Genomic DNA, 26,894 nt, shown 5'->3' on the forward strand with positions numbered 1-26,894 from the left:
GTGAGCGAAGCCCGTCTGGCACACGTGCACAGATACAGGACATTTCAATTACTTGAAAAAGTTACTGCTGGTTACTTTCTGTCAGCCTGTTTGCATATACGCATGACCTTAAACTTGTCCAGTCTGCTCTTATCTGCCCACTGCCCTGTGACTGCTTCATAGGTAGACTGCACTTTATTGATTCTGTGGTAAATTGTGGGAATCTGGACACAAAGAAGGCGGCCTGTCCACTTGAGCTGAAGAACTGATATTCCTGAGTGAGTTTTGCTCTAATTCATCCCAAAGGTGTTCTATCAGGTTGAAGTCAGGACTCTGTGCAGGCCAGTCAAGTTCATTCACACCAGACACTGCCATCTATGTCTTTATGGACCATGTTGGAAGAGGAAGGGGCCAGCTCCAAACTGTTCTCACAAAGTTGAGAGCATGGAGTTGTCCAAAATGTCTTGGTATGCTGAAGCATTCAGAGTTCCTTTTACTGGAACTAAGGGGCCAAGCCCAGCTCCTGAAAAACAACCGCACACCATAATCCCCCCCCTCCACCAAACCTTACACTTGGCACAATGCGGTCACACAAGTATTGTTCTCCTGACAGCCGCCAAAACCGGACAAGTCGATCAGATTGACAGATGGAGAAGTGTGATTCGTCACTCCAGAGAACACATCTCCACTGTTCTACAGTCCAGTTGCGGCGTGCTTTACACCACTGCATCCGACGCTTTGTATCGCACTTGATGTATGGCTTGGGTGCAGCTGCACAATCGTGGAAACCTATTCCATGAAGTTCTTGAGCTAATCTGAAGGCCACATGAAGATTGGATGTCTGTAGTGATTGATTCTGCAGAAAGTTGGTGACCTCTTCACACTATGTGCTTCAGCATCCGCTGACCCCGCTCCGTCAGTTTACGTGGCCTAACACGGAGTTGCTGTCGTTTCATGACTGGATTTGTTGCACTGGTGGCATCCTGTCACATTTCTATGCTGGAACTCACTGAGCTCCTGAAAGTGACCCATTCTTTCACTAATGTTTGTAAAAACTGTCTGCATGCCTAGGTGATCAATCTTATACACCTGTGGCCATGGAAGTGATTGGAACACCTGATTCCGATCATTTGCATGGGTGATCGAGTAACACACAGTGCTCATAAAGATATGGTTGTCTTTATATCTCCAGTCATAGACGTCACATGTCCAGATGCATTGGAAGAGATTATGTACAATCAGGTGTGTGCTCCCCTGTGTGACCTGAAGCCCTGCAGTGTACTGATCAGTGAGGCCTTTTGGGAGTTGTAGTTTTTTCACCTCCCAGTGTTAATTGCCTGATTTCCCTGTTTGTCTGCACTGGATAAGTATAATCAGGCTTTGTCCTGTGCAGATAAACAAGTAAACAAGAGTAAACAATACAAAACAAAGCATATAGTTACAGTTCAACCTTATTTTCCCCAATCTAGATTGCCTTCCAGTCAACTTCCTCAATACAGTAACATTTAACCTTTAATAAAATAATTTTTATTAATGCCAAGATTATGCATCTGAGAAACAGAACACAGACTTTCTACATAGGTTGAGCTAATAAAGAACAACCAATCAGATATGGCAACACTACCCAACGCATCCATTCAAGCTCTTGTAACTTGTTGCATCCTTGTTGCAATGGACTTTTATATCCTGTGGTCTCACATAAAGGGATTCTTTCAAAGTGTAGAAATGATACCTGGGTGTTGCTACTGCACGTCGGCCCGATAGTTTTAGTTCCGCCCGGTCACTGTGCCACCGCCATTTTGAAGCTTCCTTCTTTCTCCTTCTCTTTTTTGTGGAGGGTGTGGGGCAGCGGGGCGGGTCAGCACGCCCCGAACTCGGCCACCGCAGATGAGAATTACATCCCACTCTTCCCAGCCCCCATTGGCAGGGCTGCTTCCAGTCCCCAGGATTATAATAGGACGGCCTGGGCACATTGGTGCACTGGTCCCTCCTGATTCTCTCTCTTGAGATGGGCGTGAAAACCAGTGTGGTGGTAGTGTGCAGGCTGCCGTGGTGACAGCAGGGATCAAGGAAGCACAAAGGCCCATGGGCCACAGAGAACCCCGTTAAAGGGGCCCATTCTTAAGCCGTCCCGCGGCAGGTCCGGCCCAAGACAACAGGGCCTCGCAGGCCAGTGGAGGTGGGGGCGTTCGACTCGTAATGAAACCTTCCCATCGTGGCAGTGTTGTTTTACTCTGCACGCTGAGGTTGATGCACGCACACGTATGTGTACTGATGTTAACACCCTCTGCATGTGCGTCCATAACCGGGGCGGAGGGTGTCAGAGTTACACGTTTTCATTAATCTTCATATTGAGATGTAGAAAAAATAAACTTCCCTAAGGGCTCCTAGCCAGAGTCGTGCGGAAGAGGATGGCTTCCGTGTTCACAGTTCCTCTTGAGGTCCTTTTTTGTTTTTTTTTCTACTTGTCTCTTTTGACTTCTGCTGAACCAAACTGTTATTTATTATTCTGCATTGAAGACTGCAAAATTGGAGCAAAAAAAAAGATTCTTGTCTTCATGTGAACTGTGACTCGTGAATGAAATGAGACCATCATAGCAATTCTGTTGAAATATGTGGCTAGGGTACACCGTGTGAGCATTCTTTACGCAAGTAAAAGTTTCTTAATAACAGACTGTGCTTTGTGTGGTGTATGCAGTCTTATAGCCTGCTGGGCTGAGCTAAACAGACTTCTGGGATTGGGCTATCCATGAGGTGTGATGCTAGCATGGATTTGAGAGGATTATCCTTACATGCGCAAGCACACACGCTTCACATCCGTTCCCAAACTCCAAGCCTGTTCTTTCAACCCTCGCTGCGCTTAATACCCGTTCGGCTGGATGGCGGTAACGCCTCAAACGGTCCCTCTCTCTGCTGGTGAAGGCCCACTCTCTGCCCGTCGCACTCCTTGTCGTCAGCGTGCCAGGATGTCTGCAGGGCGGGCACAGGCCAGGGTTGTGTTTGGGGCGGACACACACACACACACACACACACACACACACACACACACGGCGTCTGATCGTAAGCCCGGACAGGCCAGGCCCGGGAGGTGGGAGCGGACCCCTCTGTTCTGTAGCCATCCGAGTGGCCGTGTCCCGTCCAGACATGGTGTGAGGAAAGTGGGACGTTTAAGGTGCAGAAATGGAGTAATCTGTGCCGTTTCTGAAAGACCGACCCGCCGTAGAATGGTTAGGCACCTCCGGGTCACTTCAGCTGGACCTTCCCCCCCTGTGTAGGATGCGCTGGTGGATTTCAGTCTGATATGTGATCACATGGTCTTGGTTGTATGTTTACCTCAAGTAATACATGTCTTGTGCACACAAAGTGGAAATAGTGTGAAGTCTAAAATGCGGTCTTTGAAAATGCGGTTTCCGATCTGGGTGCTTTTGTAACCCAGTGTATCTACCTGGGTTTCTGACCAAGTTTCTAGTAACTGGAATATTAAGAAATATATCTGTTCTCCATAATAATATTTCATTTTCATATAATGTGATTATACTGTATTTCATTACATATCCCATATCCCGTAAAAATCTTTAACAGCTATTGATTATGTAACAGTTTAAGTAGGTGCTATTTTTGGAGACCGGGTGCTGATGTCTCTGTCCTGTCTCTGTGTAGTTGTCTTCTGCAGACTGTCTTTGTCTCCCATCCAACATCTCTAATTTTCCGTCTTTGAGAAGCAAAGGTCTGATGTTTTGAGTGATGATTAATGCTGACCCAAACATTAGTCCACGGGTCAAATTCCCCATCAGCCTATGCTGGAGCATCTAAATATAGACTGGCGTGTGGCCTAAGACTGCCCTTTGTCTCGCCTGTGCAAAACGAGGTCCCGTCTTTCCGAGCAGTGTCGTGCTGCCTTTGTGTGGCTTTTTCTGAGCGCAGCCCTACCCATGGAGCTGTTCTCTGAGGACTCTCGGGCCGGGTTACCCTGCACGTCAGCAACCGCCACGTCCGTTCGCCACTCCTGCACGTGGCCCGTCTCAGCCGGAGCAAGGCTCTCTTCTAGAGAGCTCCAAAAAGCGTCTTCAGTAGGGACATCCTTTCCTTTACTTCATACCCTGCATCATTGGGTAATAGGGGACCATCCTTGGGTCCGTCCAGAGTGAGTGGGCGTGTCTCGCTATCCTGCTCGCATCAGTGAGCCCGTAAGGCTTGTCTGTGCTGTCATCATGGTACACTGCAAGGGCCAGAGATAAATCGCCATATTGGATTTGTCACGTAAATGTAATTTTGAGTGCCATCTCTGTTCGCTTTCTTTCTGCCGCTTTAGCTGGCGCAGGCTCAGGTGGCTTTAAGCTTTTCACAGGAACCTTGCAGTGCTCACCATATGGGGTCCACTTTTCCTTCACTGCTATTTTCAGCTTGTTTGCACAAGAGATTAAATGACTCATCTCTTGCTTTTCACCCCTTTTAACTGGGATTTTGCCACACATTAAGTGCCTATGGGGACTGGCTAGATATTTGCCATAAAAAAAAAACTGAGGCTTAATAAGGACTAGACTACATTTAGAAACCTAATTATTTATTTCCCAAACCTTTATTTTAGTCCGATACATTCTGGACTGTCAGCCATAATTCACTATTAACATTTAATGACTAAAATCTCAATTCATATTTTGTTATAAGTGTATATCCCCGCCCCCCACACCTACCGGCGTGACCTCTGACCCAGCATCTCTCTGCCTCCCTGCAGGAGTGTCCTCCCGCTTCCCAGAGATCATGGCGGCTGGCACCCACTCTCCTGGAGGGCCCAACGGTATCATCCGCAGCCAGTCGTTTGCAGGCTTCAGTACCCTGCAGGAGAGACGCTCACGGTAAGGGCCTCGCTCCTCGTCTTGAGGGTCTGACTGTGTTCAGTGTCTCAGCAGCATCTCTCGGCATCTTTTATATAGTATGAAGTTAAGAGAGAGGAAGAAAGGCTGTGCAAAACCTCGATTTTAATGTCTAGCAGGACATTAAGCGTAAGTGTGGGCAGGAACTCGTAAATATTAACCTGTTTTAAATAAGGGAAAGGCTGTGGATGTAGTGTGAACTGTGTGTATTGTATGTGTATGAGAGAGCATGTGTTGAGCATGCTCACTTAGCCAATTGTGTGTGTGTGTGTGTGTGTGTGTGTGTGTGTGTGTGTGTGTGTGTGTGTGTGTGTGTGTGTGTGTGTGTGTGTGTGTGTGTGTGTGTGTGTGTGTGTGTGTGTGTGTGTGTGTGTGTGTGAGAGAGAGAGACCCCTAAGCGACAGCATGTGCTCACTCACCACGATGTCCTAGATTCATTGCAACTGTGGATTCTCCAAGTGTGTGTGTGTGTGTGTGTGTGTGTGTGTGACACGTTGAGACATGTCAGGCCATGAGACACACTGCCTTTATGGCCTTATGTCTCAGGAATTCAGTGCTTTTATTAGGTGCTGAGAGGTCTGTCGTAGAATCAGGCTGTATGATCTGAGTTGGGCTTCAGATGTTCAGAACCGTAATCTAGGCCCAGACGGCTGCATTGCACATACAGCCTGCAAGCCCTTTTCCGTCAGTCTAAATGATATGCTCAGAAAGACTTCATATTTATCCAAATGTGCTATGCATAATGTAGAGACGCTGATGTTCTAGTCCTGTGTCCCTGAAACGCATTTCTGATCACAGGCACATTCCCATGTGCATCTCCAGGTGCAACTCGTTCATGGGGAACTCGGTGGTGCAGAAGAAGTTGAACTCCAAGCCCAAGAAAGCCCACCTGTCTGGACACAAGTCGAGTAGCAGCACCTCCCACGAGCCGCAGCCCCGCAGGGTGGAGGAGGTGTACGGTGCCCTGAAGCAGGGTCTCGAGTGCGTGTCCTGCCCCCCCCGCACAACACAATAACCCTCACCTTCACGCTTCTGCAGTGTAGAGCCGGGCCTTACTAGTCCAGCCGTGTCTAGCCGAGCCAGGCCTTACTCTGCATCACCGTCACAGACGCCATGTCTCTGAGTGCCTTGTCGCATGACGTTTTCTACTGCACTCTAAGCTTGTTCTTTCTGTCTTCCTCCTTCCTCCCTTCTCTCTCTCTTCTCTTTTTTCTCTGGATCAGTGAGTATCTAGAAGTTCACCAGTTGGAGCTGGACAAACTGACTTCTCTCATGAAGGACATGAAGAGGAACTCCAGACTGGTAAGGCAGGAGTTACCTCACCCTTCCATCTCTAGATTAATCCTGACGTCCTCCAACAACCTGCTGGAGATCTTATAGCATCGTGAAATACTGAAGATAATGTCCTATAATAAGGCCAATTGTCTAATTATGAAAGTGACGGCCTAATTATTAGGGTGATGTCACCGTGTTGTGTAAATCTGACACCTGCTTTAGAAAGGTTACAGTGCACTGACACTCTTTTGTGTGTGTGTGTGTGTGTGTGTGTGTGTGTGTGTGTGTGTGTGTGTGTGTGTGTATGTATGTTCTTCAGGGAGTCTTATATGACCTTGACAAGGTGGGTAAGAGATTAACCACAGGCACCTTACCCAGGTTTTTTTCTGTATGCCGTATGCAAAGCCAGTATGACACAAATAACAAATAAAAAAGTCCAAATCAAGCAGCCCTGCACGTCTGTCCTGCCACGCTCCAGTAAACGCAACCCGCTATCATGACTCATTCCATTATTGCAGGTGTTTGTCTTCATGGAGGGTTCTGAGTGTGAACTCAACTTGATCCCTGTGGGATCTGCTTTTTCTCCTTCTGTCTCCTGCAGCAAATAAAGACCATCGAGAGATACATGCGACGCCTGGAGTTTCACATAAGTAAGGTAAGCAGTGGTGTGATTAGCATCTCTGCCTCCTGCTCTGTGCACAAGCGCTCTCCGGTGTCCCAGGTCATCTGCTGGAACTGCGGCGTTCTGACGGATCACTCCCAAGTTGGACTTGTGCTGAATCTACGTTTACTGAAACAAATCAAACTCGACAACGGCTCTGAACCAGGACTGAGGCGAACTGCTGTTTAACTGATGTTTCACACCCCTAATTGGCTCTTACATTTTTAAGCTAAACCTCTAGCTCATGTTTCCAGCACTAGTGAAAAGCTTTTAACCTCTTTTAATCTGCCTCTCTCCTTCTCTTTGACATTCTTCATCTCCACCTGCGTTCTCTCTCTCGTGCCCATATGTGCTTCACCCACGCACCAACTCTCGTCACCACAGCCACCGATAAGGCGAGATTGCCCCGTGCTCCGACGGCTACGCTGCTCTCCCGGCACTGATCTCTTCCCCAAGCCCTGGGTCCTAGCGCCCCTGTTTTCCGAACTCACGCGAGCATCCCGCCGCTTTCGCTCCACGTAGACCTCGCAGGCGCGACACTCGGAAGCGAAGGGTCATACGGGTCGAGCTGTAAACCCTCCGATGGCCGAGCCGACGGCGTTATGAGGGAGCCGGCATGGGCGCTGAAGGCAGTGCAGCGTGCCTGCTTGTAGTAATTGTTCTGACTCAAGTCCAGGGTTGCCAGGTCTGGTTCTCCTCAAAGACCCTCCGTGGCCGAGGTAGGCGGCAGCCGCACGGCGGAGCGCCGATTGCCGACCCAAAAGCGCTTCTCCTCTAGAGGTAGCCATGGCAACCCAAATATGGAAGCTTTGAGGCCATTTTGAAAAAAAATCCTAGCTCAAAATTAGCCTTGTATCCTTCGGTTCATAGCTGCCTTCTGGAAAACGTGGTTTTGCACGCTGTCTCTAAGGGATAATTGAATCGTTGATTACACCTTGTTTACAGTACTGGAAATGGCTTGGAACATTATGGTACTTTATGGGGCTGATGTGTCCTGTTTTGCTGTTCAAAGTGATTTGTGGTGTTTGTGATTAGCTATGGATCTAGGTCAGAGCCTAGCTGATTGGCAGAGGCATGAACCTGCCGTGTTAACGTGTATACAAAAGTACATGTGTTCATTACAGTGGCAGAGTGGTGTGGTGTGTGTGTGATTTGTGGGGGTGTGATGGGAGAGCGTGTGCTGAGCGCGGCCTTTGACCTCTCGCCTTTCTCCTCTTGCATTTGGTGACTGTTAATCCTGTAGGGTAAATAGTATTAGAATGGTTAATTAAACATAAAAGCCCGCTTTGCTGAAAGTATAAAGGAGAGAGACTCTGTACGTGTTGGAGGGCAGATTGATGTGGGAGCATTGACACTGCCCATCACTGTCCCGCCTCCAGGCTGAATGCCCCGCCTCCAGGCTGCGCGTGAGGGCTAGAGTTCCCCCAGGTCGTGCTGGGTGGCTTTTAACATCACGTGGCCCGACCACATGGCCTGGGCTGGAAGCGTGCATTAGGGCGGCTTCTACAGCGTGTGAACCGCGTGTGAACAGCGTGTGAGCTCGGGGCATAGTCTGCACCTGGGCATCTGTACATAAGCGTGCGATACACTTGCTGAATGTGAGTGTAATTAATGCAAATGGAGAGTTTCGTGTTACCGTTGCACCTGGAGCAACCACAGGTCCCTCCCCCCACCATTAACAGGAAAGAGGGCAGGAAACACAGGAAGTCTTGTGCCAGGGGTGTGGTTAGGTAGTTTGTGCAGAAAAGGGGAAGAGCAGACGAGCGTGAGAGGGAGGAGTACGTCTTCTCTTTATTGCTCCTCGGTGGCATGACGTTAAAATCCAAACAAACTAAAAATAGCCCACCCTCTTTCTTGAAGAGGCAATTTCTCAGACTTCCAGTAGAAAATCCAAGTGTGGGTCTGGCAGAGCTTTTCTGCAAGGGAGACGAGTCAAGCGTGCATGACATCAGAGACAGAGACGGATGACACGTTGTCGCTAACGCTGCAGTTAGCGAGGGACTTCCTCATCAAGCTCAATATAGCTTTGGCTGTCCTGTTCACAGTGTACATACTGTATCTCCAGATCTGCTGTAGCTGTCTATCTCACAAATACAGTTTACCAAACGTTTATGATAAGATCACAGCGCCACACCCTTGATTGAGACCAGACAGTTCTCTTTGGTCTAAATCCTGCATGCACAGCTGTTTGATGGCCCTGTACTAAAATTATCCTGGCTCATTCATATATTTTCCTCATACACCATTCTGTTTTATCTTTTATTATTGTTAAGATGGCATGCATCTGCACTTTTACTATTGTGTCACTGTGTGACACACACGCACCTTCTCTTGAGACTTGGGCATTTTTGACTTACTGTGTGTGTGGGTGTGTGTGATTTCACAGTGTGGGAGCAAGGCAGGGGCAGAGGGAGCCTTGTGTGTACACAGCTGTTTGGCAGTACTTAATTTCACTTTGTGTGTGTGTATGTGTTTTGTATGTATATGCGAGTATCATATGCTCATCCACCACACCCTTGAGGCTCTGAAGCTAACGGAGTGTGAAGAGATGTAGAACCAGGCACCAGACATCATCAAACACACTTCATACTCTCCCCGTTGCATCAGCCTGCCTGTTTAAACACGGCTGCAGAAACAGAGAGAGCGTGACCGGGTCTGCCCATCCAGCCGTGATTCGTCTCGCCCTTGCCGCCCTCCTCTGAATATGTTCCTGCGCAGCTCGGCTCCGAGCTCCAGGCACCGCAGACAGGGTGAAGCCCACGTTGGGAGGCGCTGAAGGCGTAATCGCAGAGATGGAACACTGGAATGGTGTCTGCAGATGAAACCGGACAAGAGTGCAGAGCAGTGGCTTTGCGCGACTTTTGTGCCATTGTGTGTGTGTGTGTGTGTGTGTGTGTGTGGGTGGTTGTGTGTGTGTGTGTGTGTGGGTGTGTTTTGAAGGTATACAGGAGGCAGACAAGCTTGTGAAAATCTTTGTTGGCCTCATAGAGTGGCATCAACAGCTGAGCTCACTTGCCTTTACTTCCACCAATCACTAGTCAGCCTTGCCAGTGGCCACACCCCATTCCTCAGTTGTTTCTAGTACATGTGGGGATCCAATGACACCAGGCATGATAACACTTGTTGCGAGTCATGGTGGCTGTTTTGAATCGTTCGTGACATTTAAAGTGCTTACAAGGTTTATGGTGAAAAATGCAAAGGCTGAACTCGGACAGGAGACACTAGGCTTGGGCACAGTTGAGCCCCATCTCTTAATGTCTTGTCTGCTTAGACTGCACCAACACGCAGCCGTAACCTTAACAGACAGCATGAGGGAGAAAAGGATTTTATGAAGCCAGGCTTCAACATTCATACCACAGCACGAACGGCTGTGGTGTAAGTGTGGGTGGATTCGGGTGGGTCTTTTTCCTCAGTTTAATAAACAAATGGGCCCAGAACCAGACAATCACCCATTTTCTTCAATCCCTGTGCATATACACACAGGGCTGTGCATGCGCGTAGACGGGTGATACACCCACACACATTTCATCTGGTCTACACAAGCTCTGTCTTTAATCTTTCTCCTTCTGTAGTGCTTCATACTCACCCTCATCAAAACACGAGGCTCAGAAGCTCCTAAAGGCTTTAGATTGAGGTTAAATCCAAACTAGTATCGTACCTTTTAAATTGACTTGGCGTAAGATTTCTGTCGGTAAGAAAACATCGGTGCACTTGTACAATTGCTCTGTCTGTCTGCTACAATTGTTGAAAGAGTTGAGCTCATTACCATGATTCTGCCTCTGTGTCTGACACACACACACACACACACACACACACACACACACACACACACACACACACACACACACACACACACACACTGTGCTGTGTGTGGGAGTACTGAACACTAAATGCTACTTTGTCATCCCTGCTTGTCTGTCTCAGGCCACTAGGGGAGCTCTTGCTGTCTTCTCCCTCTCATTTAGCTTCCTCTCGTCCCTCTTCCTGTCAGGTTTTATTCCATCCTAAACACTAGATCAGTTCATATATTACCACCCACCCCATTTTCCTCTCTCCTTCTTGTTTTCCCTCTCTCTCTATCTCTATCCATCTGTCTGTATCTTTTTCTTGATCCATGCCTTATGAAATTAGCATTAATTGGATGGCTGAAATTGGGTCTGCTGATTTCAGACTGTGCGGGACTGATGACTCATTTCTTTTTTGTATTGCATTATGCCTCTCATGAGGAAGTTGTTTTTTAGAGACTCCTGTAGCATCATAGTCAGAGAACATTTATGCAGTCCGTCCTGAGGAAGAATTCTTTGCGTTATCCTGTGTGTGTTCTGAAGACTTGTGTTTTGCTGCTGCAGGTGGACGAGTTGTATGAGGGTTTCTGTATTCAGAGGCGTCTGCGTGAGGGAGCCAGTAAGATGAAGCAGGCCTTCACCGCCTCCCCATCTACTAAAGGCACGCGAGAGAGCCTGGCTGAGGTCAACCGCCGCTACAAAGAATACACAGAAGTAATATCTCTCTACACTGCACATCATTTGTGTAACTTCCTCCAATTAGATTTCAGTTTCCGTTGGCAGCTCGGCTGGCTGTAGTCTGAGCTTGTCCGTCTCTGCTTTTCTATGTAGAACATGAGCACCTTTGAGGGGGAGTTGGAGAACCTGTTGGGAGAGTTCCACATCAAAATGAAAGGTAAATGTGCTGCTATTATTGCGTGGCGGCGGGGGACTGAGTGAATGATTGCTGTATAGAGTCCTGTTGGTAAATGTATGTTCTCTACCCCAGGGTTAGCCGGCTTTGCGAGGCTTTGTCCCGGTGACCAGTATGAGGTGAGTCATGACTTGAACATGGCATTCGTACTAGATCCTAAAATAAGATCCTGAAAATCTCTCGTCCGTGATTATGAAAGCACTCATGGTAAAATGTCTGGGAATCCGCTAAGTACGTTAAGCGCATCCATATTGGCTGTTCCCCTAGCAACCCGCTCGGCTCTGCTCCCACACCACTGTTCTCCTCCCAGCCCAGAGAAACAGGTTTTCTGATTAAAACCCCAGTCTCTCTCCTGGGCTTGTGCAGAATGTTCCTTCTCCTTAATTGCTGTGTAGCGCAGACTGAGTGGGCACACGTGGCTCTCTGCATCTCTTTTCCTGCTCAGCATCTCACTCGACAAGTCTTCCTCTCCTCCCCCACCCCCTCCTCCCCCAGATTTTCATGCGGTACGGACGGCAGCGCTGGAAGCTGAAAGGGAAGATCGAGGCGAACTCCAGGCAGAGCTGGGACGGAGAGGAGATGGTCTTCATGCCTCTCATCACAGACCTCATCTCCATCAAGGTGGAGCTAGTCAACTGAAATGTTTGTTGCGAGTGCGACTGAGCTGACCTGTGTGACGATGACCTCGGTCCGAGGCGCTAACCTTCTTCCTGTCCCTCAGGTGACCGAGCTAAAGGGGCTAGCCACCCACGTCCTGGTAGGCAGCGTCATCTGTGAGACGAAGGACCTGTTCACGGCCATGCCTCAGGTGGTGGCTGTGGATGTTAATGACCTGGGTACCATCAAGCTGAACCTGGAGGTCACCTGGTTGTAAGTGATGGACCCACTCTATTGTGTTCAAGACTTTGAATACCGGAGCGACGTTATAGACCTGCTCCTAAAATGGAGGCGCCCTCTACTGGTTAGCTACTTACAACAGTCTTTAAATTTGACTCGCATCATTTTGATGGATGGTCCTGGGGGGTTTCTTTGTTGTCCTTTCTATTTGTTAAGTGAGTAACAGTTTGCCTTGACAGCTAAGCATCTGTCTGTTTCCCTGTAGTCCGTTTGATGTGGAGGACCTGACCCTGTCCTCTGGTAATGTGAGCAAAGCCTCAGCCCTGCAGAGACGAGTGTCCATATATAGCCAGGGCACACCTGAGACACCCACCTTCCAGGACACAGCCTTTTTTGTGAGTTCCATTTTATCTTGGTAGAGTTTAACCAGGGCTTTTCATACACACACACACACACACACACACACACACACACATATATACACAGCCCACATAGACTTGTGTATGATTATGTATTGATGTACATACGGATGATAGTTGTGGCATTTAAGGTGTCTTGAATTAATCCTCTAACCCCCTTCCCACTATCTCCAGCTTGGCACATACCTTTGTCCTGGCACAGTTACCGTGGTGTGTGTGTGTGTGTGTGTGTGTGTGTGTGTGTGTGTGTGTGTGTGTGTGTGTGTGTGTGTGTGTTTGTGTGTGTTTGTGTGTGTGTGTGTGTGTTTGTGTGTGTGTGTGTGTGTGTGCTCCCAGCCCCTGCTGCCATGCTTAATTACCACCAATTAACTTCCTCTTCCCGCTCCTCTGTGCCAACAACCCATGCCCCTCCCGCGTGCGTGCACGTGGTGACGCGGGCGTGCACGTGCCCAGGCGTGGCAGGCCCCGGGCCAGCAGGGCCACCTCTCTGTGCTGCACACGCTCAGGGACGCTCTGTTAGACAAACTCAGACGCAGCCGCTCCTTTGGAGACCTGGCTGTGCTGAGGCCTCGTCCCAAATCCAGCCTGGAAGTCTACGTGAGTCAGGACCCTGTGTGCCCAGCCGCTTCAACCACGTGTGTGTGTGTGTGTGTGTGTGTGTGTGTGTGTGTGTGTGTGTGTGTGTGTGTGTGTGTGTGTGTGTGTGTGTGTGTGTGTGTGTGTGTGTGTGTGTGTGTGTGTGTGTGTGTGCGCGCGCGCATGTGAGTGTATTGGTAGTGTTCCCAAACCCTTTGCATCCTCTGCATGCATGTTTGAATCTTTCTCTTCTCACCTGTATCATTCAGTTGGCTTGACAAAGCCACGTTCGTTGTTCTTATTTCTCTGTATATTTTGGACCACTGGGTTTTTGACAGCTCTTGAGATGGAACCACCAAACTTTCTAGAAACTGTTCAATACCTGAATGGTGTGTTTGCCCTGAGATACACCACCCACATCCACCCTTATCATCCCTCCAACTGGCCACGTGTTTCCCTAGAAATTTTCCATTTCTTGGGACATTTTTTTAAACGGCTAACATTGTCATAAAACTTGCTGTTCATGATCTGAGGAGTGATGGGAATGATCTTCCATTTTTCACACCTCTATCACTTTTATTCTTTCTTTTACATCTCTCACTTTTCATATTGTTGCATTCGGTTCATTTTTCACTGCCTAACTCCAATGCCTTACATGCTGTAACAAGCAAAACTGGTATACATAGTAAATCTGCTCTAATATCACCATACATCCTCCATTGATTGCTTATTCTTCCATTTTCATCCCTCCATCCTCCCTTTGAAATACATTATTATTATAATTCCTTCAGCTTTAAAGAAGAACTAAATTGCTGGACTTATTGAACTACTGGACACAGTCACCAAACTTCTCTTACTAAGTGCCACTCGTCTATCCACCCCATGTATCCTCACATATCCACCCCATGTATCATTTTATTTATGCCTCCGTCCTGCCATAGAAACCCATTGATTTAATAACGCTTGCAATTTTCAAGCTAGAACCATCAAGCTTGATGAAAGAACTCAACAGCTGACCACAAAGATCATTTATCCCTCCATCCTCCCATAGAAACCCATTGATTTAATAACTCCCTTCATTTTGAAGTTATAGCAGTCAAAGTTGGTGAAAGGATTCAACAGCTGACTCCAAGCGCCAAACTGCATGTATTCATCCGTTTTCCCCTTTTACCCCTCCTAGTCTTGCAATCATCCCTGTATCCTCCCATAGGATTTGATAACTCCCTTAATTTACAAGCTATATCCATCACACTTGGAGGAAAGACCCAACAGTAGACCCCAAGCACCCAACTGCAATTCGTACTGATTACACTTGTCTATCCACCACTTTTGTGCTATTATTCATCCCTCCATGTTTTCAGCAGGCCTCAAGCTCGTCTCGTCTACCCATCACCTCTTCCAGCTAAAAATGATTAGTTAAATGTATGCTAATGTATGTTCATCAGAGTTGATATAAATGGTCGATTTGTGACACCATTTACATATCTGCTCTTCACAGTGACGGATAACAGTAACCCAGCCATACTGTTCACGCTGTCTCGGCAGGCTTTGGCAAGCCAACTCAAAGTTTTTTCACAAATTTGACTTTCTAGTCCTCCTTGTCCTGTCTCTTCCTTCACCCTTTTTGCCTACAGAATTATACCATTTCAATTAAAGAATGTGACTGGAATTAAGTAACGTGCTGAAAGTAACGTCCAGCGTCTTTGACCGTAGTTCATGCCGTTTTTTTTGTACCCGTCCTCTCACAGTCCGCCCTGCCTGACGACGTCTTCGACGACGGCGGCTGTGGAGCGGCCGAGTGCAAGCGCCTGTCCTTCACCTTCTCCGACACGTCCGCCTCCAGCCCCGGCCCGGCCCAGTCGAACCCCGAGATCACCGTGACCCCCCCTGAAATGCAGCCTCCTCCCCTTCAGTTCTGTCCCTCAGACGAACCGCCTGCAGGAGAAGAGGAAGCCGAGGAAGAGGAGGAGAATGTTAGCGCGAGCGCCAGCCTGGCTAGTGGCGGCGAGGTTGACGCGGAGTGGGAGCGGGCCGAGGACCACGCGCCTGGCTACGGCTCTGCGGGGGCTTCGCTGTGCTCGGAGGGCCAGCTGTCTGCCGTGGGGCCGGAGGACGTGGTCTTCCTGGAGCCCGGAGGCCCCGACGAGGCCTCTGAACTGAAGCCAGTAGAGCTGGATGGAGAGGAGGGCAGCCTGACCAGGCAGCTCGTGAGGAGGCTCACCTCCTCTGAAATCGTGCCCGAGGCTGGGCCTCAGAGCTGGGCTGGCGAGGGCAGCAGGGCCTTCCTGGAGAGCAGCCTGGAGGAAGCCATCCAGAACCTGCTTCTGAGGCTGGAGAACCTCGGCCAGCGCTGCAGGGAGCTTCAGGACTTGGAGCAGGAAGTGATGAAACTGGAGGATCTTCTGAAGGTGAGGGATCCAAAGCTTCAGTCACAATTATCCAGAACGGTTCTTACATAATTACCTTTCAGACAAAACCATCAATAATATCAATGATGAAGTTTTGCCTTGTGTATGTGTAGTCTGGCTCATATTTGCTAGTGTAGCTGTTAGCATGTGTCCCATCTTTTCTCCTCAGTGCCGAGGTCCGGCTCAGCGGAGTCGCTCTTCGAGCCTCAGCCTAACCGTGGAGAGCGCGCTGGAGAGCTTCGACTTCCTGAACACCTCCGACTTTGACGACGACGACACGGGGGATGACGCCACTGCCGTGCCACGAGCCGCCTTCTTTGACTTGGAGACGGACAGGATTGGGTAACTCCGCCTTCCTGCCATGACTGACCACTCTCTCTCTTTCCTCTGTGTTGTGTGTGTGAGGTTTTTTTTTTTTATGTGGCATGTAGGGGTTCAGAGTGAGTCTCAAACCACTAAATCCTCACCCTATTGAAGGGACTCTGGCTGGCAGGGTGTTTCCTCTAGCTTCTCTCTGATTGGTCAGAGTTATCTGTGTTAGTGCGGTTTAATCATTTGTGTTGTATGGACAATATTAACCTTTCATACACCTGTAAGCAAGACTTGTATCTGAAATGGATGGTATTGCATTGACTTTAAAACACAATGTTCACCATTTTAAAAACAAATCCTGATGTGTAAAGCTGTATTGATACTCATACTGTTACTAAATAGTATTTTTCATGCTACAGTGTTAAGTCCTCATCCATGTGTGACTATCCCTTCCTGTAAGATTGTACTGCCCTCTGGTGGTAAGCACGTATCATGTTTGTATAACAGGCCAGGACAGCACCCAGAGGCCAGGGGGCACCTGAGCGAAGCCCTGACAGAAGACACTGGGGTGGGGAACAGCGTGGCTGGCAGCCCCATGCCACTCACCACGGGCAACGAGAACCTGGACGTGGCCATAGTCATTCACCTGCAGTACTGCAACCACTTGATTCAGGTGAAACACTCACCCTGGTTAATACAAACTGGCCCGCAGGGCGTCTGCTCCAAAGCCTGTGTTTCTCAAGCCCCCAGGCTGTAGAGTAACTTTTCACTTTAGCCATAACAGTCAATCTAACATGGTGCACCTAAAGTCACAACACTGCATGGATGTATATGTGTAAACATTACCTGCTACATGTGTTGACGTAAAGCACTTGCGTGTGTGTGTGTGTGTGTGTGTGTGTGTGTGTGTGTGTGTGTGTGTGTGTGTGTGTGTGTGCTGGTAGCTGCTGACGGCGGGATGCAGCCCGTGGCAGCACAAGGACTGTCTGCAGAAGATCTCCACCCAAACCCTGCTGCTGGAGGAACTCACGGAGAACAGCATCGACCGGCTGGGCACCATCACCTCTGCTGCTGATGGTGAGTCTGTCCGCTCACAGTTGCACCTCCTGTGTGTATAGAACTTCGCTAACGTGTGTGTGTGTGTGTGTGTGTGTCTTCAGTGCTGCCCGGGCTGACGGAGCGACCCGCTCTGTTGGCGCTGTGGTCTGAATGCAGCGGTTCTGGCGGTCTGTTCCACACCACACTGGACCGTGTGCTCAAACACATGCACCATAGCTTCACCGCACCACTGCAGAACCGCCATCCCCATCACGCGGACTCGGGTACACGGACCACACCTTCCACCTGCGCTCCGTTTCCGGTTTGAATGCGTAGGGCTAAGGTTGTGCTCTGTGCGTGTCTCGTGTGCAGTGATCAGGCTGGTGGTGAGCGAGATGGTCGATAGGAGCGAACTGGCTTCCTCTCCAGGCCCCTCCCCTTCCTCTCTGGCCCAGGATGTGCTGACCGTGTTCCAGTTCCACGGCTACGCCTCCGCGCACGGCGTCACCGACATGGAGCAGCACTTACTCGAGGTGGCCAGAGAGGGTACGACGCCTCCCACACGGTCACCTAACAAGAGCCACGGTGGATTTCTGCAGGTTATACACAAGCGAACGGGGTGCGGAAAGTGATGAGATGTTTGTCGTGTGCTGTGCAGCTGTGTTTGCGGAGCGGCTGGGCGCCGGCCAGGCGGAGTGCTCTCTTCAAGAGCTGAGGGAGGTGTCCGTCACCTGCCTCCAGCCCCGCCCCCTCACCCTGCGCGCTCTGGCCGCCCTGCTCACCTCTTCTGACCCAGACCTCAGGAAGGCCGCCGCCGTCTTCCTCTCCAGTGCCGCATCACACCCGCCTTTCAGGTCAAAGGTCAGTGCTGGTGACCACCTCCGTCAGACGTCTGCGTTCACGGCTGTGTCAGCAGGCTGCGGTAGTGTTTCTCAACACGGTTCATGCTAGCCCTGCGTTAAGTAGCCCTGTATCCACCACATCTGACCGAACAAAGCCACCAACACTAAGTACTTAAGACAAGTGACTTCCTAAGTTAAGCTAAAAATGTGGACCAGTCTGACAGGTGGGCCATATGGACCATTTCAGAGTTCCTAAGAGTACTAAGTACACACCAGGAAACAATAAGATGTTTACATATGAAATGCAGGCCATCACATGGTACTTGGTACTTTTATTCGGTACATATACTGATGATGATGTTGCCACTCTTATATGGCTAGCCAACATGAAATACACTGTAATCATTTCCCCTCCATCACTAAACTTGAAGCAGAAACTCATTACATTAGCAGTTATGTTAGAAAATTGCACAATGAATATGTGCACAGTGGATTTCCACACCACTGATTTCATGAGGACTCCTGGGCTAAAAAATCATTTTCACAGTTGTTCAAATGTACTGAAGTCACAGAGTAAGTGAACCTGGGTCTGGAAAAACCCTCTAGTGTGGAAACGCCCTTAGTGTTGTAACTTTGTGTGTGTTGGGATAGGCAGTGGCCTGCTATTCACAAGCCTTATCGGAAGCAGGCGTGAACACACAGAGAGCAGCATGTGTTGCCCTGAGCTGTCTGCAGGTGAGTGTCTCTGCCCCGATGTAACCAGGCCAGTTGGTCTTCAGGCGGTTGCAATAACAGGCCTGTGGAGGACACTGTGAAGTAGCAAGGAGCTTCTCTCTGTGTCGCAGGCTGTGGAGAGCATTGATGCAGTTGTGTCACTGTGTGACTCGGCCAATGAGGAGCTCCGGCATGTTGCCATAGAAACCCTCCTCACTTTTGGTAAGTCAACAGCAAGCACCGTTTTCCTCCCTGATCACAGAGAATGAACATATGAACATACACCAGAGCATATAGATAATAATGTCATGTGGCAATTCCTGTCTGTGATGGAGCAAAGTCTTGGAACAATTGGCTGAGGCTGTTTGTGGAAGACAATGTTTGAAAGTAAGTGTGTGTGCGTGTGTGTGTGCGTGTGTGTGTGCGTGTGCGTGTGCGTGCGTGCGTGCAGGTGAGGAGGGGCGACTGGCGTATGAGCAGCTGGACACGGTCCCGAGAGAGATGGTGCGTGTGGGCACACGCCGCGGTAATGCCGTCACCACTGCCTTCTGAAAGCAGGCGGGTGTCGCAGTGTGATGGCCACCCATGGCTCGAGAAGCCCAGCCCTGCCCAGCCCAGCCCGCCTCTGTGAGGCCCCGCCCCTCACAAAACTGCTGAGGACCGGGGCTCCCCACGCTTAGAGCTCAACTCTCCCTGCACAGATGTGTTACAACAGTACACGCATCATTCTCACCATTCATGTTGATCTTATATTAATAACATCCTGTGTTACTACTACTTAATTATTTGCTGATGTTGGTTAATGTTCCTTAGTTTGCACTTGTCAGATGCATGTACATACAGCACAGAATTATTAATGCTTTGTTGGGAATATCCTACCATAACTTGAGAGTTGAGTTTTATCATTCATCCAGCAGTGCACTTCCAAACCCCCCCACCCCCCAAAATTGGTTTCAGGGATCCTGAGGGACACATTTAACCAAATCCTCAGCTACTGTGTGTATGCATGTGTAAGTAAGCTCTAACCCCTGGGATCACTGGACAGAGTTTATCATGACTTCACACCAACTGGATGCTGTGAGAAGATATATCAGAAGCTCAGATCAGTTCATTCAGACCACGCATCAAGGGGCCCTTATGTTTGCCTGTCACGCTGACCGGTGAGCAGCCATCACGGGCAGACACTTGGACTGCTTCAGCTGATCTTGGATCTGTATCGCTGTTCTTGGAATCATAGTAAAAGTATGGTTGACCATCACCAGTGACCACAGCTGCAAGTTCCTCCAGTTGACTCCCAGAGAATAGGTAGTGCGTTAGTGCTGATGCCATGGTGAATAGGCACTCGTGAAACTGTAAAGCACTGGCTGAGCTCTCGCTAAGGCTGTTCACTAAACTCGTGAACGTGTGTGTGCGTGTTGAAATGCACTTTTTGGTATTAAGAGAAGTGTTAATGGATTTACTGTGAATTTGGTTCTAAGCTTCAATGAAGACTGGAAGTACAGTGCTCTGTGATCCGACTAGCTTCTGTGCCTATTGTAACTGTACTACTGAGTCATTTTATTGACTGTGACAACTGATATTTATTTTTTATTTTGTTTTGTTGCTCGTCACACAACGTTGTTTTTCTTTTTAAAATGGATTACTTGCAATATAGTACGATCTAGTTGTTTGTGTACTTTTTACAAATACCAGGGTACTTTATTAATACTGAACCCCCAATACAATGCTTAATACTGGAAATACTTTGTTTTAATAATCATCGTCGAAATGTATATTTCTTAACATGTGTCAGTGTAAAAAGTCATGCAACAATTTAAATTGTAGGAAACTAGGCTATTAGTATTTTTAAGACTCTTAAGGTAAAAAAGGTCAAACTATGTGGCTGTGTAAAATGCATGACGTGTTAATGACAGTTTAGTGCTTTGCTATGACTTAGAGAATTAGACTGAAGGAGAAGCAGTCCTCTGGTGACGGAACAAGCACATTAATAAACGGTACTGAGAGAACATAAATATTCCCAGGAGTACCGAACTGCTAACCAAGCACAACTGAACAGTTTTTGTTTTTAGTGTTTATATTAACCTTGTAAAACTCGACAGCACAAATTTGAAAAAAGCCATAACTGATACAAACAATATGTATTAGGCTGATTGATTTTGTAACCTGCATTATATAGTTCTCTTTATAAGTTACTTAAAGTGAGGCCTTTTGTATGTTTTCATATTATGCAGTGGTTTGAAGTTTATGTTCCTTCTGTTATCTAAGTTATTTTCATCACTGCAGTATTTTTGAATTTGGACATAGAAGATCCAATAAGGCAACTGTTGTCTTGTACATATAGTTCCTGTGATTAATTCACACTGGTTTGCTTTATTCAAATCCAAGGTTACACCAGCTTTTCACTAAAATGCAAAATAATAAATCATTTTACTATTGATTTTGATGGCTGGCCTAAGACCGATAAATGTTTGGTTTCCAGTTTAGGCAGCTATAATCACCAGTTTTAGTGTTTAAAAGCTTGGATTTGAATTAATGCAGACCTCTTGCTGTCCAGTCTGGTTCTTTTGAGTTGTCTTTCCTCAGTTTACAGTATTTCTTTTGTCTATTGAAGGTGGCAATAAAATTTATTTTTGCATAATTATCAGGATAAAAATATTATTTATTGCCGTCCTTTAAATGTGTTCAGATTAAGGCCTTAGTTCTTATTTGGAGAGCCAATGCATTATCAAGGCATAATCATCTATGTATCTCACGACAACAGTAATGGAATTCTTTCAGGACTGTTAAAAGCCCATTACACTACTACTATCAATGATAATTAGAAGAACTTTCACATATATAGCACCTTTCGCAAAATCAAGATCACTGTTCAAAGCATAACAGAAAACCATCACTACCACTCACACAATTAGAATGAAGAAAGATTTGGTGGGAGAGAAAATGGATCTGTTCAGCATTTGATTTATGAACAACTGGTTTGTGCCATGATCAGATGATAAGGGGCAGAGGGGGAAAAATGGTTCAGCAGTACATGGGGAGCTGAAAAGTTAATAGTTAAAATAATTTTAGGTTTATGTCTGAAATCATTGACCGATGAAATGTGTATTGAGCAGGCAGAGTGTAGTGTAGTGCTGTTCTTTAACCAAGCATGAGGTATGAATAGACTTCCACATGGACAGCTAAGCAGGTTATTTTAGAGGTGCTCAAGATACTGACCTGCAGTTTTCTAGGCATGCATCTCTGGGGAAAGCCATGGGGGGAAAATGGGAAGTACCATGGGTCCACAGGAACCCGTAAAATCTTTAAGGTCGTCACGTGGCCAATATTGTCATCAATGGAGCCATTAGACACACAATAGCTTCAGGACAGTGGGGTGGACACAGTGGAGAGCATCAGAGTTCTGCAGAAAAAGTATGTGTTGAGAGCTTTGATATGATAAGGGGCTGGCAGGGGTTTCACTGAATTTCTGTTCTGAGAAGAATGACGGAATTGATATTCAAACCAGCAGAACAAAAGAAAGCTATATATTACCTATATATGTGAGAAAGAATCTGACTACTACTATAGGAATCATATGTTGCACAATGTAAACTTGATCAGTTTTCTTCACCCTTTTGTAATGGTCATATCATGAGATTGAACGGATCACGCCCTTTTGCTATTACTGCATCACGAAGGACAAAACAGAATGATTGTAATGGCCAAGGCTGTATTTGCCCATTCTGAAGACAACATGACCAAGTATTTAACTTTGCTCTATAATTACATCCAGCGTTGTACATTTCCGCATGAAGATGATTCAGATCAAGACCACAGGAATCTACACCTCAAAAAGATCCAACTGGCTGGACAATATATCCAGAACAATGAGCTACCAATAGACAAGTGAGTGGAGGAAGCTCATCGCCTTGGAATCTTCGGCTATACTGGTGGGTTTACATAATTAAAGAGAACATATCAGACATGAAGATGCAAAGAACAGGTTATACAATTGAATATCTACAATTGTCATTGTTCTCAATCTGATTTCAGACCTTAATTTATAGAATGTAACCAGGCTAAACACCCGATTTCAAAATGCTAACCCTCAGATGACATTAATAAAACAGGTTAAAGCTTGAGTAAATCTGCACATTTAGCAAAAATTGAAAATTAAATGGAACTATTAGCAATGTTTATAAAAAATATGGCAGTTTATTTGTGTACATGTCCAAGTTTTACATATGTACAGTGCACAAAACTTGCACAATAGCCATTAAATGTTAAATCAGTTTTATCAAGTTCGATTACATTAAGTTTAAAAAAAAAAAAAAAAAAAAAAAAAAAAAAAAAAAGCATTAAAACCAGGAAGGTAATTGCACATCACAACCTCCAAAAGAAAGTAGGTTAACTTCAAAATACAGGTCAAATGATACAGCAGCACCAACTTGGATGAACCCTCTAGTTCAGGATTTACCAAAGGGAAAATTAGGGAGTGTTACTTTGGCTTTTGTGCATCTGAGGCAGCATGGTCTTCCTTTTCTAGCACATCCTCTTATGTCAGTACAATCTCTCGGTTGTTTAACTCTGCACAATTTCTGTAATAGTCCTAGCATTCTTCATCCTGACCCTTCTGCATGATCTTGATCTTCTGCATCGTCCTCATCCGTGTCTTCATTCTTGACCTCTGCATCCTCATCCTCATCCAGTGGGTCAAAAGCAATCTCTCGCAGTTCCTCCAAGTTATCTGGACTTTTCCCCGTTAACCTCTTCAAGCAAATTAATAAAGTTATTCATTCACACAGACTGGTAACAGGCGTCATGTACTACAGACCTCAAGCACTTACCTCAATCATGTCAGCCATGTGTTGCACATGCTCTGCTAGTTGCTGTAGCTCATCATTCTCACTTTTCAGCTGAGCAATCTGTTCATCTTTGGCCTCCATCTCTTTATGCAGCTAAAAGAAAAAAAAATCTCAGCACACTGTTCAAATCAAGCAATTGCACGACACCAAGGTATTGTGCGCCATCATCATGACAAAAAAATAAAATAAAAAAATAAATAAATTTTCGTTCACCTTTTCATTCTCCTGAAGAACACTGAACAGGGCCCTCCGCCGCTCCTCTGCCACTTCCTTCCAGTAAGCAGATGTAGGCGTTTCTGAACAAAGCCATACAGTTATGCCCGTGCCAAGGTATGGCCAAAATAACAAGCTCTGGATGGATGAGTGAGCTCATCTGGACGTTACCTTTGACCATCAACTCGTAGGCTTCCTGGGTGGTTCCCTCTGGCTGGTTTTCATTTTCTGTATCTGTATTTTTTACTGCCACTTCTGCTTTAACCCGCTTTGAACCCTTGACTTGGTGCGCACCACACTGCTTCCTTTTAGGACCGGCCTTCCCAGTCTGGGGAGAGATTACACATTGGAAAGGATTTGGCATTCATACTCAAAATAAATTAAGTAAATGATTACAGTAGATTCACATCTCACACCTCAGTTATCTTTCCAATGCTCTTATTCAGTGCAGATGGCTGAAGAACTTGAAACGTTCTCCTCCCCGATAGTGCACTTGATCCTTGTGCGGCAAAATACTTCTGGAGGAAAAGAAAAACACCAAAACAGGACATATTTAGAAAAGTATGCAACCTACTTTAAAAATAAGAAAACCAGATTTGTGTATTTAGTAAATACAAGCCAAATGCCCTGCCTTAAAAATTGCCTTAAGTAATAAGAGGGCTCTGCTTACAACCTGTCTCAACTGCCAAAGTAGTCCTCCCCTTTCAGAATACCATAAACACTGACCTGCCCAATTCTTCTCCACTTACAGTCCTGTTAAACAGTCATTGTGAGACAGAAAACAGCATGGTGGCCCATCAGCCCTGCATGTTTGCAGGCCCAGCAGGCGTGGGAAAGGGGCAGGCCATTCATCAGCTGCACAGGCAAACTCCTCAAATTCCCACAGGCAGCGATTGGTCCTTTCAAAGCATTATCTTGCTGCAAGATTCTTGAACTAAATTTATGTGGGAACTTGCTCCAAAATGCTCATTACAGCCAACTACAAGTTAGGAATGAGTTAATATTTTCACTCAAAACACCACTGTGCCAATCTAACCCACAGTTACAGGTTTAAATACCAGTGTACAGTGCATCAAGGTGAGCTTATTCTGGCAATGATTAATTCAACTAGACACTGGGATCTGCTTTAGAAACAACTGCAACACTCATATGCAAAACACTCATTTACCCATTTTACAATGATACTGGACACTATGAACCCAGACTACAGATTAAAGTCACTTGTAACCGGTTAAAGCTAGCTATTTCCTGGTTAAAACACAAGAAGGCCAATTACTGTTACCTTTATAGTGCCTGTGCATGGTGGTATGAAATATAGACATTGTGATAAGAGGTTTTTATACATACCTTCACGTTTTCACCTGGATTCTCTGCGTGCTTCGTTTTTCTAACAGCACTCATTGCTTCGATGTTGCCTATGAACACGTAAAGACAGCCATCCAACTTGAAAACCATGATAACACAATAGTTATATACAATTATTATTATAAGACAGGTAAAGTTGATCCTAGCTTTGAAACGAGGGCTTGATCATTAGTTGATCTAGTCAGAAGATGGACACTGCTGTAAAAGGATTAGGTAATCCAAGCCTAACAAATTAGCTAGCTAGCCAAGATGGTCAACACCAGGCTAGTAATAACCAAACTCCCCAAATACAACCCGAAGTCTTTAGCTATCTCCTACACTTTACCAGTAAGGAAGTTAGCAAGCTTGCTAATTATTATGTCTGGGGAGCTGAAAAAACATTCCTGGGCATGTTCCTTCTATTTCAGTACAAAATAAATCAACTTACCTACAAACTTGTCGAAATGAGACACTTGGCTAAATCATTCACTACACCCACAGCGTCTCCCAGCTACCATCAAAGACACGCGCCAGAGCGACGAGCTTAAGTGTTGGAGTTTATCACGTGACCACGAACTGGCGCGGTCTGGCTACTAAAATAAAAGTCATCAGAAAATTATAACACGTGTAAATCTTAGCGTGCATGTGAGCTGGTTCGACTGTTTTCTGGCTTTTTGAAATTGGATTCTCGAATAGTTTGTGGATTTACACAGTCTACATAACGCAAGCTACATCGTTTTTTGCATGTCAGATTCAAAGCACTGAGAGCATTAATGTAACCTCAACCTATGGGAGCCGATTAGCATAAAGTGCGAACATTTATTTTGCGAATGTTTCTGGGGAATATCTAATTAGAAATAATATCAGACTAATATCAGATACTCGGTTATCATAAATAGAGGCTTTGCTTATATAACGCCTAGTGGATAGTTGCACATGACAGTGTGCCTACATGTAATTTCGTTTAATTCACATATGCAAAAGATCAGCCAGTTACTTTGAGGTTTATCCGTCATTATCATACGAATATGTGTATATTTTGCGGGAACAGTGTTCCTGACTTTAATTTTGAAAAATTCGTACCTGCTTGCAGTAGACTTTCCGTTTGCATCGACTGTCACAAAAATTCGTCTTAACACGTAGCATCTGTACCACTGACTGTATAGTTTGTCTTTACACATAACGTGTGCAGACGTCGCGCTTGACACATACATGTATAAATGACGTGCCTTACTTTCTCAAACGTCAAAACATCCTTTTCGGTCACATGTCTACCACGTGATGTCTGCAAAAGGTTGCCAGATTTGCCAGAAGTAACCACATAATTACCAGCCTGACTATACTACTTATAAGTGGCACTCCTCGTCTTCTAAACGTTTTTCACTGAAATTGGTCCATAACTTCTTAAACCTTCTACTGAAACGGAAATCAAAACATGTTTCTTTTTCGTTTAGTGAGAGGTAGCATCTGGTGTGCATTTCTAGTGAGACCTGGCAACCACGTATCTTCGGACTTGTGCGACGTTGGTCGACAGCCATTTTGAGTTGTTTGTTCAGTTAGGGGCCGAGGGTTTGTTGTTCGCTGAACGGGGATCGACGATCGAAGAGTCGGAGACGCGCACGAAAGACATTTTAAAACAACCATTTTGTAACCATGGGTCCACCGCAAAGCAAATCTAGTCGTTTATTATCCGAAAGAAGGGAGCGTTTCAATTGGTTTGTCAATTTATCTTGACATGGCATGGGTGGTTTGGATGGTTGGTTGTGACGACTGAGGAAAAAAAAAAAAACAAAACTCGAAAACACCGCGGCGGAGAGGCGAGCTGGGCAGCGGCTAGAGAGGAGAGTCTTTTGGTTATTT

At 46.5% G+C, this 26,894-nt stretch overlaps 2 protein-coding genes across 8 annotated transcripts in view; one reads left to right on the top strand and one right to left on the bottom strand.

Moving 5' to 3' along the window:
- ripor2 (RHO family interacting cell polarization regulator 2) overlaps positions 1-21,271 on the top strand; it is a 32,566-nt gene extending 11,295 nt beyond the window's left edge. For 2 of the 4 annotated variants that reach the window (XM_077008641.1, XM_077008644.1), the window contains exons 2-22: positions 4,715-4,835; positions 5,652-5,834; positions 6,077-6,155; positions 6,448-6,471; positions 6,730-6,783; positions 11,139-11,288; positions 11,406-11,469; positions 11,563-11,606; positions 11,983-12,108; positions 12,209-12,357; positions 12,590-12,719; positions 15,068-15,727; positions 15,897-16,069; positions 16,547-16,712; positions 16,984-17,116; positions 17,200-17,361; positions 17,450-17,623; positions 17,736-17,938; positions 18,571-18,654; positions 18,765-18,855; positions 19,085-21,271. In XM_077008641.1, coding sequence (XP_076864756.1) covers positions 4,715-4,835; positions 5,652-5,834; positions 6,077-6,155; positions 6,448-6,471; positions 6,730-6,783; positions 11,139-11,288; positions 11,406-11,469; positions 11,563-11,606; positions 11,983-12,108; positions 12,209-12,357; positions 12,590-12,719; positions 15,068-15,727; positions 15,897-16,069; positions 16,547-16,712; positions 16,984-17,116; positions 17,200-17,361; positions 17,450-17,623; positions 17,736-17,938; positions 18,571-18,654; positions 18,765-18,855; positions 19,085-19,185 — 3,071 coding nt within the window. In that variant the 3' untranslated portion in view covers positions 19,186-21,271. The remainder of the gene's footprint in view (positions 1-4,714; positions 4,836-5,651; positions 5,835-6,076; positions 6,156-6,447; positions 6,472-6,729; positions 6,784-11,138; positions 11,289-11,405; positions 11,470-11,562; positions 11,607-11,982; positions 12,109-12,208; positions 12,358-12,589; positions 12,720-15,067; positions 15,728-15,896; positions 16,070-16,546; positions 16,713-16,983; positions 17,117-17,199; positions 17,362-17,449; positions 17,624-17,735; positions 17,939-18,570; positions 18,655-18,764; positions 18,856-19,084) is intronic. The other 2 variants (XM_077008642.1, XM_077008645.1) reach the window with 1 other exon arrangement.
- A 1,532-nt stretch (positions 21,272-22,803) lies between these two features.
- Positions 22,804-26,274, bottom strand: gmnn (geminin DNA replication inhibitor). 4 transcript variants are annotated; one of them, XM_077008652.1, is made up of 8 exons: positions 26,118-26,274; positions 25,483-25,627; positions 25,038-25,105; positions 24,107-24,205; positions 23,862-24,018; positions 23,691-23,773; positions 23,460-23,570; positions 22,804-23,381 (listed from the first exon to the last, which is right to left on the bottom strand). In XM_077008652.1, exons 3-8 carry the CDS (start codon positions 25,089-25,091, stop codon positions 23,232-23,234), a joined length of 654 nt encoding a protein of 217 aa, XP_076864767.1. In that variant the 5' UTR covers positions 25,092-25,105; positions 25,483-25,627; positions 26,118-26,274; the 3' UTR covers positions 22,804-23,231. The 4 variants fall into 4 exon arrangements, with proteins under 4 accessions (XP_076864767.1, XP_076864766.1, XP_076864765.1 ...); XM_077008651.1 differs by having other exon boundaries at positions 24,107-24,208; positions 26,118-26,273; XM_077008650.1 differs by lacking the exon at positions 25,483-25,627 and having other exon boundaries at positions 26,118-26,273.
- Between the last annotated feature and the right edge of the window lie 620 nt (positions 26,275-26,894).

This window comes from Brachyhypopomus gauderio, chromosome 6 (genome assembly GCF_052324685.1).
Source record: "Brachyhypopomus gauderio isolate BG-103 chromosome 6, BGAUD_0.2, whole genome shotgun sequence".
NCBI classification, from domain to species: domain Eukaryota; kingdom Metazoa; phylum Chordata; class Actinopteri; order Gymnotiformes; family Hypopomidae; genus Brachyhypopomus; species Brachyhypopomus gauderio.

Bases quoted from the DNA above. Each gene is read 5' to 3' on its own strand.
- gmnn (XM_077008649.1), bottom strand. From the start codon at position 26,145: ATGCAAACGGAAAGTCTACTGCAAGCAG. The intron at 23,774-23,861 runs GTAACGTCCAGA...GGCTTTGTTCAG, and splicing joins CTACGAGTTGATGGTCAAAG to AAACGCCTACATCTGCTTAC. The intron at 23,382-23,459 runs GTAAGTGCTTGA...ATTTGCTTGAAG, and splicing joins ACATGGCTGACATGATTGAG to AGGTTAACGGGGAAAAGTCC.